Source organism: Ogataea angusta (genome assembly GCF_019207475.1).
Source record: "Ogataea angusta isolate 61-244 chromosome Unknown 61-244_NODE_13_length_294202_cov_90.480228, whole genome shotgun sequence".
Classification (NCBI taxonomy): domain Eukaryota; kingdom Fungi; phylum Ascomycota; class Pichiomycetes; order Pichiales; family Pichiaceae; genus Ogataea; species Ogataea angusta.
In genome coordinates this window covers 137,483-153,606 of record NW_025065227.1, presented here as the reverse complement: position 1 = coordinate 153,606, position 16,124 = coordinate 137,483, and the positions used below count along the sequence as shown (strand labels likewise).

Genomic DNA, 16,124 nt, shown 5'->3' with positions numbered 1-16,124 from the left:
AAAGAATTAATCGAACTTATTTTTCTTGGAGCAAATCGGTGTTGAGAAAATCCACATTGTCAAACATGGGAGCGTCGTTGAAAAGCTGGTCGATCTCAATTGCACATCCTTCCTGAGGAAAGCCTCCCCAGGTCGACGTATCCTCGAGGGAGCCGCCAGGCGTCAGGCCCTCGAACGAGCCCGTCCATGCGCTCTCGGGTACAGACTCGGATTGAGGAACGTTTTTGGAGGCCACATTGGAATTGAACCGGAAAATGAGTTCCAGCCAGAAGTTGTCGACCTCCTGATTGTCTGGCGTATGGTCGAGGAATTCGGAACTACTGCTTGCGACGTCGTCTGGAACGTCCCGATTCGAAGAACAGTCGCTGGTAGCAGGATGCACGACATATCGCTTCATGTTCCCTATCTCCGACAGCAGCTCAAAGTCAGCCACTGTGTACCCCTCGAAAATATCTGCTGCGTTACCGAATAGCTCTTTCTCATCAAAAAACACATCTGAATCTTCCATCAGCTTGAGAACGATGTTTTGTGCTTTGCTCATTCTCCAGGCGTAAAAGTATTTTTTCGAGATCAGAGTCAGGCCCCGCAGGTATATTTTGATGTTTGGCAGTATGGTGTCGTCGGTGAACTTGGTGATGGCGGCAATCAGCTTGCGGTCCGGCTGAGGGGACTGTCCGATAAGCCGGTATTTGTGGTGTCGTGCGCGGATGAAAAGCGAGAACTGGAACTGTAGTGCTTTGTGCATCGAAGACTCCAAAATAGGAGTTAGTATGAGATCAAAGCCCAGTCCGAAAAACGAAAAGTTCCGTTTGAGAAGCTGCATGAAGAGCGAGTTGACCTCAACCACTTTCTGTAGCGTGACTCTCATCAGGTAGGAACAAGCCCGCAAGTTCGCTCTGCAGCTGTAGAACAGGAAAATATGGTACAGCACCGGATGCACCAACGACCGGGCCTCCAAATAGCCAATGATCCGGTACACTTTCTTGATGCTTTCCAAATGGCTGCCCTTGTCGAGAGTCAGGATATCTTTGACGGAGCCAAAACGGCGCTTGATGAAGCTTTCGATGGCCTCTATTTTCCGCAGGATGGTCTCCACGGTCGATTTTCGAGTGATGTCAAGTACTGTGCTTGTGAGATCGGAAATTAGGTCGTTTAGTTCGCCACGCTCGCTCAAACAATCAATCACCACCTGTTCGAGTGCTAGGTCTGCGGTATTCGACAGCTCTGAGTCGAAAACTGGTATCTTGGTGTCGAACTGGTCAGCACGTATGGTGAGCGGATTTCCCATCTGAGACGCGTGGTACACATCCGAATCCCTCAATCTGAACCATATTTTCCTCCAGAGATTGTTGAGCTTCTTGGTCTCGCACACCATGGAGAACTGGTCCGGATCTCTGTTCAGGCCGATAGAAATCGCCATTTGCGTCAACATACCGGTGAAAATTTGGCCCTCGCCGTCTCCAAAACCATCGCTTCCGTCCTCGGGAGCAATAAATCGGTACTCTTTCATCAGAAGCGCGCACTGGAAAACGCTTAAAGCACAGCGTTTCAGCAGCTTAAACTGATTGAGACATAATTGGGCAACGGTAATGATTTCCATATCGATCGGGTGCCGCAGCAAGTACTTTTCCTGTTCCGATCGTTGTGGAAACCCCTTTATTTCCTCGAAGTTTGAGTGAAGAGACAGGTGGGCCATGCGCAAAATAATAAGAAGCGAGCCAATAACAGCAAAATTCAGTCTGCGGTCGATCTTCAGCGTTTTGATCTCTGTCTCCTCGTACTCGCGTGGCCCAGTGATTGCCTCTATGTCGGCAACAAACGATTTCTCGTCCAAGATTGGGAGGAAAGGATACACATACTTGAAAAACCTGTCCACCAGAAGCCACATCACTTTTCTGTTGGGAAGCGATTTCAAAATCTGCGTTATCGTGCGAGAGTCGGGGTCTTTGTTGGCGTAGAGGTTCAGCGCCACGTCCTTGCGTATATTGTCTCGCATCTGCTCAACGGTGAGGGGCGTTTTCTTCTCTTTCTTGTCAGACTTGTACGGGAGCAGATCTACCACTCCTTCGGTCTCGTAGATCTTCTGTCTAAACTCCTTATCCTCAGGACCCCCGTTCGCGGACAGCTGAGCCTGCAAAACTGCTGGCAGCTTATTCTTCTTCTTGTACTCGGCGATCTTGAACCACAGAGGACGCAGAAACTGGTCTTTTTTGATCATGGTCACCCACATCAACGGCCCGTGGTTGCTGGTCCGCGCGTGAAGAAGATGAACGGGCACGTAGTGATTGTAGAAGTTGAAGGCGTCCACCGGGTCCATGCCCGAGTCCGGCGGCACGACCGAGTTTGCCACGCTGTCTCCGTGCTGCGGCACAGGCGGCGAGGACTTGAGCGGAGGCAAATTGTACGTCTTGTTGCTGTTCCAAGACTGGATCGGCGGCAGCTGGCTTCTGTAGGGCACGGGCGCGGCAATCGGCGTGGGCGTCTGGGACGGAACCTGAGACGACAGGGGCGGAAGATGTGGAGGATTGTGTATTCTTGGCTGGGACAGGTCTGCCACGGCGATCGACGCCTCGATCTGTCTGATCTTCTCCTTGAGCAGCTGCAGCTCGTTCATCACAGGTTTTTCGACGTCCTGGGATAGTCCCTGAGGTGGCTGCGAGGTGGTGCGCTCGTTCGAGCCGTTGTGGTTGACAGATGGAATGACGTACGGCGACGTTGACGCAAAGCTGTTGAAACGGTGGTGGCTATCGATGTACCCTCTGTCGGGCGACAGATGTTGTCTCTTGGGCTCGCGCGTGTCGTACTGCGATGATATCTGGGTGAACGGCGAAACAACGCTAGGAGACTGATCTAGGGAACTTCTGTTGCCATACATCGGGGACTCGGGCGTCGGGGCCATCTGGGGATACGACGACTTGTCATTTTTCTCAGATATCCAGGAAGAGTCCTGGTACGTGCATAAGTACGCCACTTTGTACTTCTCGCACACTTTGCAATGAGGGCGTCCTCGGTCGCACTGGGTGTTAGTAAAACAACAACGTATACCTACCTTGACCTTGCGCTTGCGGCAAATGGTGCACGAGAGCGGCAACCTGTTGCGCTTGGTTTTAGGGCGCGTGTCGCGCATCTCCGTTGTGTTGTCTGTGCTACTCATGTGGCTGAACGAATTCTCGGAAAGAGCACTCTTTTGCGGACTTTGCATTTCTTTAATCCCGACAATAGTTTTTTTTTCTGTCACACCTTAACTCCGAGCAAGCGGTCTAAAATCATAAATTTGTTCATAACGTCTACGTATATTATACAGCTGGCTCAGCCGAAATGGAAGTGGAGGTTTCCCAGCCCGTTCGGGTACGCGTTCTCGTAGTTCATCGGGTAGCTCTCGAACTGTGAGGTGAGATCGACGTTGGTGAAGTCGATTTCGTTAAGAGAGTTGTGGAAGCCAGGCCCCGGCACGCCGTTGCCCATCGGATGGTCTGGAGACACCATCTGCTGCATTTCCATCATTGGAACGTTGGGAATTGTCTCGCTGGTCATCATGCCGTTCATATCCGACAACTCGGTGAAGAACATGTCGTCGAACATGTCCGGCATCGAGGCAGCATTGACGTTCGGCTCCGCCTGCTCTGGAGCCGGCTGGGCCATCGGGTCGTTGGCGCCTGTGAAGTCGGTAACTGGCGGCAGCTTTGAGGTACCGAACGCGATCTCGAATGCGTTTGTTGGCTCGCGCTTGATCGGCCTAGGGCTCTGGTGCAGCTGCAATGGCTGCGACACTTTTGGTGTCTGCAAGGTGATCTCCTGTTTATTCTGCTCGTTCTCGCCCAGCGTCTTGAAGTTGATGTTGAACAGCTTGTTTGAGTTGGCCAGGATGTTGTGGAAAAACTTGACCATTTTTTTCAGTCTCCAGGCGTAGTAGTACAGCTTTGTAAGATTTTCTAGCTTGTCCAAGAACGACTGCAGATAGTTGAACAAACGGCTCAGCAGCTCGTCCTTGTCTATGTTGTTTCTGCTCAAGATTTCCATCACGATCGGCGAGTTCTGCTGCAACCGGAGAATCAGCGAAATGAGGAATTCGTGCGAGCGGTGGTTCAGTATCAGCAGGTACGGATACAGAATCAGTTGCGAGCCGCAGCTCGGGTACAGCGTATCGCTTTTTTCGTAGATCTGGTTGAAGATGTCGTAGTTGTCGACAGCAAGCAGCAGACAGCTTTCAAAGTAGGTGTTCATGTATTCTTTTTGTTTCTCCAGCTTGTTCATGGTAAAATTCTTTTCAGAAATGAGTCTATTAAACTTTTGCTCATGGTTCAAGAACAGCAGGTAGTTCAGGGCGAAAAGCATCGACTTGATCACCAGGTGCAACTTGAACCGGTAGATTTTCACGCAGTGGTCCAGCGGTGTTTCGTCCTCATTGTTGAGGAACGAAGCCATGTTCAGCTTGATTCGGGATCTGTCAGAAATGAGGTCCAGCAACTTGGCCATGACCTGGTCGAAGTCTCTGGAAGTAGGCGTGGAGTCCACGGAAAACAAAATGCTCATACCCTTGTAGAGAAGATGGTAGACTAGAATCGAGTCCTTGAAGTTTGTGACAACCAGCTGCTCTTTTTTCAGCAGTGCTCCATTGAAACTCTTTTCCAAAACACCCTGCTCCACTCCTCCAGGAAGCCGACAGTCCCAGGTCTTGTTGACGGATCCCAGAGTTGGGTCGATGTCGATTTCGATCGGAAGTCCCTTTTTATAGTCTCCAAGACTGAGATTGCTCTCGATGCTCAATCCCAGAAGACCGTACCAGAGTTTTCTCCAGAGATGTCTCTTTCTGAAAAGTCTGGCATTCGAAACAGGGTCCTCTGTGGCCGGGTAGAAGTTCTTGAAATTGAGTGGGTCTCTATTCAGCCCAATAGTTTTCGCCAGCTGAATCAGCATGTACATGAAATTAGGAGCGTTCATATTTGGGTTCTCGTTCGTGAGGTCTCCGCTGAGATCGTTGGAATTAAGCAGCGTTGTGTTGGAGTTCGAATAGGAGTCTTCGAGGTCAAATCCATCTTCCGGCGATAAAATATTGTACAGCTTCAAAAAAAGCCCAACCTGAAAGATAATCAGAGACGGCTTGCTCATGATCTTGGCACTGGAGAATATTTCCTTCACCATATCGACCAAAACCATCGTGATGATGTTCTCGGGTCTCATCATGACCTGCTCTTCCAGCGAAAGCGAATCAGACACCCTGCAGGGCAGGGACAACCAACTCAAACGGAGAATAATCAACAATAGACACACGTTCAGGAACTCTTCGCAATACTGAGATCCAATGGAGCCCAGCCGGATTCGCTGTGACGAGGCGTCCGTGGCGTCGATGATCGACGCTATCCGGGCCCGGAAACTCTCTTCGTCAACGTAAGGGAGGTGAATATAGAGCTTGTCGAAAAACCTGTCAATCAGCAACCACACAACCTCGCGGTCCGGGAGGTGTTTTTCGATCACCGCAATAACCTGTTTGGTGTTATTGTAGTTAAGGCTCTTGATTGCAGACGGCGAAATCGTCTTGATTTTTTTCGTGCCGTTGTTCTTGTTTAGTCTCTGCAATCCGTCGATCGTGGTGCGTGGCTCCTGTGGTTCTGTGAGAGCCGGTTCTTCTTCTGCCGTATTAGGCGACGCAGCAGCAGTACCGGTGGGCGTTTCGACGACGTCGGCGGAAATCGACGTCACTTTCGGAGATTTCGAGTGCGGAAGGTCTCTGATCGCAGACACAGACATTCGCGAAAGCTTTTCTTTGAACAAGGCCCTGGCGTCGCCTATCATCAACGGACACACCTTTGGGTCTTCCATTTCGTCTTCCTCGTCGTCATCCTTGGAGAAGTTCAGGCCCCCCTCGGAAGAGTCCTCGTTGTGAAGAACAGGACACTTTCTCACCCTAGTTGCTGGTTTTTCTACAGATGGAGACTCCTGGGCAGGACAAACTCCGGACTCTCCTGTGATTGGGCATTTGGCTTCGGACTGTGGCTTGTTAAGAACCATGGCTGTTTCAAGGAACTTCTTGAGCTTGCTTGTGTGCTCGTTGCTCTTCTCTTTCGGGACCTCGTGGTTTTTGTTTTGCTGCCGAATGTGGCTCATTTTATAATCGTAGTTCGTATAGTCTGTCTCCAGCGATTTCGACGCATCGGCCATTGCGTTTTTGCTGCTGTAATAGTATTCATAGTGTTTGCGTAACTTTAGTATCTTGAGCCATAAATCATTAAGGTAGGAATCGTTTCTCACCACAAACATCCAGGAAAAGACGCTGATTTGATAGATTATTGGAAAATTGTAGGTAGGCCCCTTTTTCGCTGTAAAGAGGATATTGGAGTTTCGAATGAAATCAACAAGGTCATCTGTGTTGCGTAACAAGGGTCTCGAGGTGCCCGGCTTGACTTTTTTCCGCTTGAGCTCGGTATTCTCGTTTTCTAAGTCTCTAATTCTCGCCAACAATCGCTTCATCTCCTGGTCTCTGTCGACGAAATCTAGCGATGACTCCCGGGTTTGCGACGCTACCGTGGCGCCGGGAAAATGTAGTTCATTTTCGTTCAGAGGTTTGGCCCAACTTGGCTCCAAATACCTGCACAAATGCTGGACACCATTCTTTATACAGTTGGTGCATTCTGGCTTTTTCTTATCGCATTTCACCTTGCGACGACGACATATCGTGCAGGAAATAGGAACTCTATTCCGCTTGCGCTGTTTGTTATTTTTTGTATCGTCTAGCTTTGGCATTAATGGGAACGGTGACCTCCAGAAGGTTTATTTTACTAAAAAAAATGTCCGGATACAAATTCTGCAGCTTAATTTTATCTGAAAAATCAGTGTATTGACAAAAAAAAAAAACAATAAAAACGGACCGAACGGACATGATCAAAAATAAACCAAAATACCGTCCTTTATTCAGGTCCATAAAACCACTTGTAGTTTATATCAAATAGTTACATCGAAGTATACATTACTGAAACTCAATGGCCTCGACTTCCCGTTTCACCAAATCCTGAAGCTCGGAAAGCGACACCTCCGCCTCGGGTTTCTTGGAGTCCGGCCTGTCCGCCTCCTTCTTCTTGTCTACGCTCTTGTTCTCGGAGTCGAAATAGTTCTCTGTGTTTTCTTGTAGCAATGTGTCCACAATCTCAATGAACGGTTTCTTCTTATAACCGGTAATGGTGGACTTCATTTTTTCGAAACATTTTTTGAAATCTGCACCCGACCAAGCATTGCTTGGGTGTAAAGATGCCAAGGTATCCCAGTCAATGGAATCTGTACCCTCGCGGTTCCAAATCTCTCTTAACCGCGCAAGTAGCCAGTTTCTGGTTTCCAAGTCTACGCTTCGCGCACGGTTTCCAGCTTCGCGCTTCACCAGCTTATTCCATTTGTATCTGCACTGGATTCTAGAACGTGTGCCGCCCATTCTCTCGCTGACCAGGGTCCAGTTGATCACCGGCTCCACGTCCATCGACTCAGAGTTGGCCGTCTGTTCTCGCAACATGCCGTGTATCACGCTCCGTAACTTGTCTTCCTCCTCCAAAGACCACTTGTGTCTTAGCCTATTATTTCCGCACTTGACGTAGTTCCTCCATCTGTCTCTGCAGTCCTCTGGCATTCTGTTCATCTCCCTTCCAATCTCCTTCCATTGGCCCTCCATCTTGGCAGCCAGCTGGGCAAGGCGTTCGTCGTCCTCAGGCGACCATTTTCCTCTCACATTAAATATATGGTAAGTTCTGCGAACGTGCTTGTACAACGATGCTCGCGTTCTTTCGGGCAACACCTTCTGCAGCGATTCCCAAAAATCGTCCTTCTTCCGCTCATTCGACCAAATCCGCTTGCAAATCTCCTCTCTGGTCATGTTGTTAATGTTCTGGTACTCTGTGATAAACAGGTCGATTGCGTTCGACTCTTCTTTGGAAAACGAGCGTCCTTGCGAGTGAACGGTGACGTAGCTTCGTGCCTTCTCAGCAGCCTCGGCAACCAGCGCGGCTGTCTCTGCGCTTGGCACAGAAAATGGATGGCCCGAAGGAGTCATTCCTCGAGACCCAGACCTGTCCTGCTGAGAGTCCGGCTGCAAAGGCGGAGTCGGTAGATGTTTTCTGTCGTGTGCCTCTCCGTTCGACTGGTGATCGTTTTTCTCCATCACAGCGGCGGCCTGGGCTTGCGCGGCAGCAACAGCCTGATTAACAGCTTGGACTGCCAAATGCTGGACCTCGTCCTCGGCAGACTCTGAATGTGCGCCCTCTGCAGCATGTCTCAGATATTCGTGGTCAATAGATCCCAGACTGGCCAGTGTTCTGGCATCAATCATGGCATCCTGGACAAACGAAGAGGTGTCGAGGTTTGCCAGTTCCGGGTCCACATTGATATTTTTTATTCTCACGGGGTGAACGTTACTCGTGGATGGCGTACTGTTTCTGCCACTTATGCCGTTCGTATCCTTTCGCGGGGTCTTCTTTGGTCTCTTTGAACTGTTCTGACTCAACGAAGGGATTCCGAGCCCAGACTGGTTCCCAAAATGGTACCCATCGGTGTCGTTGTCGCCTTCCTGGCCCTCCAAATCGTCGGCCAAAAATCCAGTGGTCCACTGCTGGAATTCTAGCTGCGACATGTCGTCGTCGTTGGAAAAATTCCGCTTCCTCGATCTGTCAAGCGGCTCGTCCTCATCGTCGTGCTTGGATTGCTGGTCGACGTCGTTGTTTTGATCTCCGCCTTCCTTCTGTTTTGTGCCCAGCTCCAGCAGGGCGCGAGCACCTCCGATCTGATCCTGTGCCTCCTGATGTTGCTGATCCAGCATCAAAATTCTGGCCTTATCTTATCAAATATACTGAGTTACCCTTCAAGACAGGGTAAGATACAAAGGTGAGAGGGTAAGTGAGTTTGCTGTACTTGGAGAAAAAAATTTATCAGCTGCGACGGCGAAAGAAACTTGCAAGCGCATCCTTGCACCGGCTAAAACAGGGAAAACTGTTCAATACTCATCCTTATGATTTTACACATCTAACTAACTTAGAACTTGGTGAAAGCCTTGGCCTTACCCTTAGCAGAAGCAACCTTAACAACGTTGAATCTAACGGTCTTGGAAAGTGGTCTGCACTGTCCAACAGTCACAATGTCACCCTCTTGAACTCTGAAAGCTGGAGAAACGTGAGCAGCGAGATTCTTGTGTCTCTTCTCGTATCTGTTGTATTTAGGGATGTAGTGCAAGTAGTCTCTTCTGATGATGATGGTTCTGTGCATTTTGGTGGACACAACAGTACCGGTCAGAATTCTACCTCTGATCGAGACAGTACCGGTGAAAGGACACTTCTTGTCGATGTAGGTACCCTCAATAGCGGACTTAGGAGTCTTGAATCCCAGACCGACGTCCTTGTACCATCTCTTGGTTCTTCTGGAGGCCTTGGCCTTTGGGTTGGTGAAGATGTGTGGTTGCTGAGGGTTAGAATACTTGGTAGGGCAACGCTGCCTCAAGAGTCCCAAGCAGCCTGGCGAAATACGAGTTTCCAACTGATGACGTCTCGTATGGAGGAAATCTGGCGAACTTCGCGGCACTTGTCGCTCATCTTGATTGCTGGCGCTGTCCCATCATCCGTTTCTGTCACTTACCTTCTGGAAAGCCTTCTCAGACTGCACGGTCAATTCAGTAGCCATCTTGATCTATTAAACTAGTCCAATAAACTTTGAAAATTTTAATTGTGAAAAACCGGCTGGGTATTTTTTCCACGGCGAGGGTTAGTTTCGTATCACGTGTATATCACGTGTACAAAAAATTATAAGTAAAGAGTACCTGGTTGCAACTCTCAGTTGGCCTCCAGCAGCCATTTCAGCTCCTCGGCACGCTCGCCAACCAGCGCCTCCAGCTCGTTGTAGCTTTGCATAAACCGATGATCGTCAAATTCAAACCCCGGAACCACAACCTCGCTGATCAGCAAATGGTCGTCGGCAGATGGCTCCTCGCTCAACGGCAGCAAAAAAGAAGCCTTGTACACCTCCCCGGGGACCACCCACTGAGTCACCTCTCCTTTTTCCAGATCAAAACCAACAATAAACGATTTCACCGTGCCGTCAGGGTACACTAGGACGTACTGGCCGCGGCCTTTTTGTAGAATGTGAATTATGCGAGAATGGTTTTTATGGAGTCTTCCCATGTAGGCATCGCAAGTCAATAGATAATGAATTAAGGTTGAGGTGTTCCTGTAAGGAGCAATTTTCTTTTGCGCGTCTTCTGGATGAGGCAGAACCGGCTCTTGTGATTTTCCCAGCCTCAGAGGCTCGCCTTCGGTCCCCCTGTTGTGTCCCGGATAGTAAGGGCTTTCCATATAGAACGGCGATCTGTCTGTCTCCTTGAAATACCCGCCTTCCTGGTGTTTAGCGAGGCCCAGGCTATGAATGAGCTTCTGTACACTCTGTGATGGCTGTCTGATGCCACGCGAAACGTACTCTGGCTTCCGAATGGCCACTTCGCCGCCAATGCTGTCTATGGTAGGTGAAGCGTACATGATAAAAATAAATAGATATCAAAAGTTACGTAAGCGGGGGCTATTACGAGTTCGACGGCCTATTAATCTTCTCGACCTTGATCTTTGAACCTCCCCAGGCAGCGAGCTCGTCGAGTAGCCTGTTGTCTGCATGCAAAGCGCTCATTTCGTCCGAGCCACCACGGCTGACGCCGTTGACAAAAAGGTTCGGCACGGTTCTTCTGCCTGACACCGAGGCAATGTAGTCCTGAAGCTCCTTGCCGTGCTTGTGGAGATCCAGCTCAACAACGGTGGGCTGAGGAGTGATGTCGTAGCCTGTTTGCAGCAGATCCTTGAGTTTTTTCGAGTAGGGACAGTATGACTTGGAGAAAATAGCCACAGGCGAAAGACTGAGGATTTCCTTGAACTCCTTGGCTGCGTCGAACTCGGCGTTCTCCTCAGTGTCTGCCACCTTCTTGATGTCCGAATCAACCAGTTTTTTAGAGTCTATGTTGGAACGCTGGATGTCCGCTTTGGCTTCGTCTTTGGCGACGCTGTTTCCAAGTGGATCCTTAGAATCGGCCGCCTTCTGTTCCTTCGTGTCTGAGGTACCCTTTTGATCTTTGATGGCCAAATTCTCTTTGGCCGATCCGGCTTTCTTCGATGTGTCTGCTGTGATCTTCTTCTGCGACGAATCGCCGCTAGGAGCCTTCACAGGAGGCTTTATGTTGGAAAACTCCTCTGCCTGTTTCACCTTCGACTCGTCAATCACCCCTGACTTGTCCTTGACCAGCTGGTTCACGTTTCCTCCAGCCTGGGCCAGCTTATTGTTGCCCGGCGTGGGAGAATAGGACCGCTCTCCAGCAAGCAGCTGTGGCTTCTTCTCGCCGGTATTGGTCACAGACACAAACAGAATGATCATGAAGCACAGTGCGGCAATAGCCAGCACTCTCTGCTTGCGTGCATTGATCATAGAAAAGTCGCAAAATGATAGTACTTTTGCAATTTAATATTCTACTGAAACAGGTTGTCACACCTGAAACCACTCCTTAAAAAAGGCCCCCGAATTTCTTATTATCAATATATTAGGTAGCTAGAATTTCAGCATACAGCATTCTTTTCAGATCAATCATCTCGAGCTGCTCTTTGCAGTCGTCGAAGAAAAAGAAGTCTTTGGGAATTGGCGCGGCAGTGGTCTCCTCCTCCATAACGCGGTACGCGCTAAAGTACGGGTGTTCCAGTGCCTCCTCCACGGTGAGTCTCTGGGTCGGATCGAATTTTAGCATCTTCTCCATCAGGTCCACGGCAGATGGATTGGCATGCGGAAATATTTTTCGGAGCGGGATCTTTTTGAAAAACCGCTGCGAACGAATGTACTCCCTCGCGCGCTTGGACTTGATCGACTGGAAGTCTGCCCCCGCGGGCGTGCCCAGAATCTCGAATATAAGAAGCAGCTGATGTCTATAGTCCTTACCCGGGAGAAACGGCTCCCTGAGCAGCATCTCCGCCAAAATGCATGCCAACGACCAGATATCGATGGCCTTGGAGTACTGAGAGGACGTGAGCATGATCTCAGGAGCCCGGTACCACCGCGTGGCCACGTACTCTGTGAGAAAAGAGTCCTTGGACTCCGAAACGGACGATGAATCGTCTCTGCCGACGCGAGCGAGTCCAAAATCGCAGATCTTGAGGTCGCAATTGGAGTTTACCAGCAGGTTGGCCGGCTTCAGGTCTCTGTGGATCACACCGCACGAGTGCAGACACTTGACGCCCTTCAACGCCTGGTACATCAGATACTGCACATGGTCGTCGCTCAGCGACTGCGACCGGATCACGTGATGCAGGTCGGTCTCCATGTACTCCTGCACAATGTACACCTCTCTGAAGGTCTCGAAGTCGCGGGGTTTCTGGATGTCGAGGATGCTGATGATGTTGTTGTGCTTGAAGTGTTTGAGGAGTTTGATTTCTCTGAGCGTGCGCAGACAGAACAGTTCTCTTTCAAACGGCTCAATCTTCTTGACTGCAACCGTGGTGCCCGATCTTCTATGGACGCCCAGCGCGACCACTCCGTAGGCCCCCTCGCCCAGAATGTCTCTAACCTCGTAGTCTCTCAGGTTGAACACGAATTGTTTAGCGTGCATGGTTGGCAAGACCGTAGAGCATTGGTGTCTATATATAAGGCTGATTCTGAGACACTGGCGGCCAATTAGTCTAGAAAAGCCGTAAGTTTCATATTCTGCATGTCAGGACACGATTACTGCTGAGACTTGCTAATCAGCGGTCGTATGGCCGGCTGTGCTGCACGATAAAGGGCGGTCCTGAAACTGAAACAAATTCCTATTGTTAGTGCATGGCACATGGTTTGGGTGTAGCAGCATGTGGTCACAAGGCAGAGCGCACGACGGGACCAAGACAGTGCCACCTGATGGCTGGAAGACAACGGGTGCTTGTCGGCAGTAGCTTGCTGGCTGGATTTACTGGCAGACCATGTTGTCTGTCAGCTTCCAAATTTTATCGTTTCAGGCTGTGTAAGTTGTTCAATATTTATTTTCTCCATGAGTCTTGTGGCCTTGATCACCGGCACCAACAGCAATTTGGGGCTCAACATTGCATATCGTTTGCTGGCCGAAGTTCCTTCTGAAATCAGACTGACCATCATTGTCACGTCCAGAACGCTGCCTAAAGCCATCGAGGCCATCACCAAGATCAAAGAGCACAACGAAAAACATGTGCGTCGTACAGCCATTCTGGACTTCGACTACGTCCTCGTCGACTTCTCCAACATGGTGTCGATTCTCGCGGCGGTCCACGAACTCAAGAAAAACCACAGCAAGCTCGACTTCCTGTTCATCAATGCTGCCCAGGGCGTCTACTCGGGAATAGACTGGATCCAGGCCACTAAAGAAGTTCTCTCCAACCCGGTGCAGGCCTCGACTTTCCCCACGTACAAGATCCAGAAAGTGGGTGTCAAGTCTTTCGACGGGTTGGGCCTCGTGTTCCAGGCAAACGTGTTTGGACCTTACTACTTTGTGCAGCATCTGGCCGAGCCATTGCTGTCGCACTCTGAAAATCCCCGAGTCGTGTGGATCTCGAGCATCATGTCAAAGCCTTCGTTTTTGTCCTTTGACGATCTCCAGCTGCTCAGGTCGGACATCTCGTACGAGGGCTCCAAACGGCTCGTGGACTTGCTCCATCTCGGCACATACAAAGAACTCAAGTCCAAGTATGGCATCAACCAGTACCTGACCCATCCAGGCATATTCACCTCCTTCTCGTTCTTCCAGTACCTCAATCCGCTCACTTTCTACGGAATGCTGCTGATGTTCTACGTGGCAAGACTCTGTGGCTCACCATGGCACAATATTTCGGGCTGGAAAGGCGCTAATGCTCCGATCTTCGTCTGTCTAAAAGCCAGTCCAGAGCTGGACCTGCAGGAGAAAAAATACGGCAGTGCATGTTCTATCACAGGCAAAGAGTACCTCAAGATCACCGAGGTCGACCCAACGGGCCAGGCAGACGTCGCGAAGTACTTTGAGGATCTCAAATCGCAATGGGATGATAAACTAAAAAACCAAATCGCAGATACCAGAAAAGTGTACACAGACGATTAGCTAGATATAAAAAGCACAAAATTTAATTTACGCATTTTTCAAATTCTATTTTAGAATACATATCATCACACCTTTAAAGACATCAAGGAACCAACAAACGTCAAAATCAGTCTCGATCTGACCTCGTTGATATCCTCTGGCACCAACCAGATCAAAGCACCAAGTTTTCTGGCAATTGAGATGGCCAGTCTGGCATTGGCGTATCTCTCTTCCTCGGTAGCACCTGAAGTAACAAGCGAGTAGTCGACGTAGCCCGGCTTCAATCCATTCAGCACGTCCAAAAGGAATATACCAGTGGCCAGCGAAGGGTCTTTGAACGAGCGAATTGTGGAGTTCTTACCGCCCTTGGTGACCTGCGTGTTGGCCCAATTGAGGATCTCGGCATCGGTAAGCTCCTTACCATTGGAGGCAAGCTTTTGGAGCGTGTTGTTGATGTTTCTTCTCATCAGTTGCCACACCAGTCCCAGTGTGAGCATTTTGTTGCCATCCACAATGTCTGAGCCTTCAATACCAACAAGCGAAAACCGGTTGGCCTTTCCAACCTCAACCGCATAGTTAGTGTTCTCCAGCGCCTTGAACCTCATCATCTCCTTTCCACCGCTTGGTCTCTTGTTTATGTGGTTCAAGCTAACAGAGCCTGGCATCACCTTGTCAAAGGCTTGCAGCAAAATGGTACCGTCCTTCAGATCCTCAAACAAAGAAACGACTGGTGGATCAACTTCCAGAGAGTTGAGCCACAGAGTAAACACTCTGGCTTCTCTCTCGCCCTCTGCGTCGAACTCCTCAATTTCTGGCCTCTCGCTTTCCTCGATTGGGTCCAGACCAGGATGAGTATTGAAAAGATGGGCCACAAAGGCAAGGTTCAAACGTGGATTACCGGCAACCAAGGCGGTAGGAGTCAGGTACTTTCTGCACCCGATCTTGTCCGCGTTTTCCAACACCTGCTCAGCTCTCTGCAACAAGTCAGATGTCTGCAACGGAGCCTTGGAGCAGGACTCTGGCTGCAACTGGTTCAACAAAATGATGTAGTTTTCTCCATCGCTCACATCGCTCGTAAAGTTAGACACTCTTCTGTGCCAGTTGGCCGCCTTCAGATGGTAGTTGAACCATCTGAGCAAGATTTGTTCAGGAGGCAGTCTGAGGAACTGTTCCAAAGTCTCGTCGTCCTCCAGCAGTCTGTAAAGCTCAGGATGGAGCTTTATATCGATCTTGCTGAGCAGTCCTCTTCTGATGATCTGCCAGATTAGCCCGAGAATCAGGTGTTCTTTTCCCTCAATGATGTCTTCGGAGTGCACGTTGACCACCACACAACCAATAGCCTTAGCGGAGTTAAGCACAATGTTGGCGTTTTCCAGCATGGTGAAGTTGTTCAGTTTCTTTCCTTTCTTTGGGAAGTTGAGCACTCTCGTATCGATCGTGTCTGGAACAGAGTCGTTGATCAGCTTGGAAAGAACCAGACCGTCCGTACACTCGTCAAAGATCTGGAAAGTGTCCAATGAGAAAGGCAATCTGTCGCCGACATGCGGATCTCCGGCCAGAACAGCATTGATGTGCCTGGTGAACTCAATTCGCTCCTCGTCGTTGATAGTGTGCGTGGTTCCCGATTTACCAGTAACGATGACTTTGGCCGATGCACCCGTACCTCTGTGAACAAAGCCGCCTGCTGAAGAGCTGCCAGACACAGCAGAGCCGGCACTGACGCCAGAAGAGCCCGAGGGAGGCGGCTGGGCCTTTTTCTCCTTCAGTTTCGCATGCAGCTCGACAAAGTCCTCCAATTCCACATGTCCCGAAGCGTCCACATTGACCTGTTTCAAAGTCTCTCTGATATCGTCGTACGAGCCTTTGCCGTCGCTGGAGACGGCCTCGATCACGTGTTTCCTGTCAACCCAGCCCTTGTCGTCCAAGTCGATCTTGCGGAAGTCTTCAATGATATTGAAGAGGTCCTGCTGTTCCAACACAGGGAATTTTTTCTAAGGAAAAGTTAGCTCGTCCATTGCGCAGCACCACACATACCTGTAGCTTGATAACGTTCATAACGACAATTTTAGCACACTAAAAC

At 49.8% G+C, this 16,124-nt stretch overlaps 9 protein-coding genes across 9 annotated transcripts; 1 reads left to right on the top strand and 8 right to left on the bottom strand.

Moving 5' to 3' along the window:
• Positions 1-16: 16 nt before the first annotated feature.
• Positions 17-3,202, bottom strand: KL928_005231 (uncharacterized protein; the record flags this gene model as incomplete). The annotated part of the gene is made up of 1 exon (XM_043206018.1): positions 17-3,202. One exon carries the CDS (start codon positions 3,200-3,202, stop codon positions 17-19), a length of 3,186 nt encoding a protein of 1,061 aa, XP_043057471.1.
• Positions 3,203-3,309: 107 nt separating this feature from the next.
• KL928_005230 (uncharacterized protein) lies at positions 3,310-6,741 on the bottom strand (the record flags this gene model as incomplete). Its single annotated transcript, XM_043206017.1, has 1 exon — positions 3,310-6,741. The coding sequence occupies one exon, from the start codon at positions 6,739-6,741 to the stop codon at positions 3,310-3,312; it is 3,432 nt and encodes a 1,143-aa protein (XP_043057470.1).
• Positions 6,742-6,964: 223 nt separating this feature from the next.
• Positions 6,965-8,794, bottom strand: KL928_005229 (uncharacterized protein; the record flags this gene model as incomplete). Its single annotated transcript, XM_043206015.1, has 1 exon — positions 6,965-8,794. One exon carries the CDS (start codon positions 8,792-8,794, stop codon positions 6,965-6,967), a length of 1,830 nt encoding a protein of 609 aa, XP_043057469.1.
• Positions 8,795-9,006: 212 nt separating this feature from the next.
• Positions 9,007-9,648, bottom strand: KL928_005228 (uncharacterized protein; the record flags this gene model as incomplete). The annotated part of the gene is made up of 2 exons (XM_043206014.1): positions 9,007-9,538; positions 9,626-9,648. The coding sequence occupies 2 exons, from the start codon at positions 9,646-9,648 to the stop codon at positions 9,007-9,009; spliced, it is 555 nt and encodes a 184-aa protein (XP_043057468.1).
• A 149-nt stretch (positions 9,649-9,797) lies between these two features.
• Positions 9,798-10,496, bottom strand: KL928_005227 (uncharacterized protein; the record flags this gene model as incomplete). The annotated part of the gene is made up of 1 exon (XM_043206013.1): positions 9,798-10,496. One exon carries the CDS (start codon positions 10,494-10,496, stop codon positions 9,798-9,800), a length of 699 nt encoding a protein of 232 aa, XP_043057467.1.
• A 43-nt stretch (positions 10,497-10,539) lies between these two features.
• On the bottom strand, positions 10,540-11,427 carry KL928_005226 (uncharacterized protein; the record flags this gene model as incomplete). Its single annotated transcript, XM_043206012.1, has 1 exon — positions 10,540-11,427. One exon carries the CDS (start codon positions 11,425-11,427, stop codon positions 10,540-10,542), a length of 888 nt encoding a protein of 295 aa, XP_043057466.1.
• A 112-nt stretch (positions 11,428-11,539) lies between these two features.
• Positions 11,540-12,595, bottom strand: KL928_005225 (uncharacterized protein; the record flags this gene model as incomplete). Its single annotated transcript, XM_043206011.1, has 1 exon — positions 11,540-12,595. One exon carries the CDS (start codon positions 12,593-12,595, stop codon positions 11,540-11,542), a length of 1,056 nt encoding a protein of 351 aa, XP_043057465.1.
• A 414-nt stretch (positions 12,596-13,009) lies between these two features.
• On the top strand, positions 13,010-14,065 carry KL928_005224 (uncharacterized protein; the record flags this gene model as incomplete). Its single annotated transcript, XM_043206010.1, has 1 exon — positions 13,010-14,065. One exon carries the CDS (start codon positions 13,010-13,012, stop codon positions 14,063-14,065), a length of 1,056 nt encoding a protein of 351 aa, XP_043057464.1.
• A 65-nt stretch (positions 14,066-14,130) lies between these two features.
• On the bottom strand, positions 14,131-16,099 carry KL928_005223 (uncharacterized protein; the record flags this gene model as incomplete). The annotated part of the gene is made up of 2 exons (XM_043206009.1): positions 14,131-15,975; positions 16,079-16,099. The coding sequence occupies 2 exons, from the start codon at positions 16,097-16,099 to the stop codon at positions 14,131-14,133; spliced, it is 1,866 nt and encodes a 621-aa protein (XP_043057463.1).
• Between the last annotated feature and the right edge of the window lie 25 nt (positions 16,100-16,124).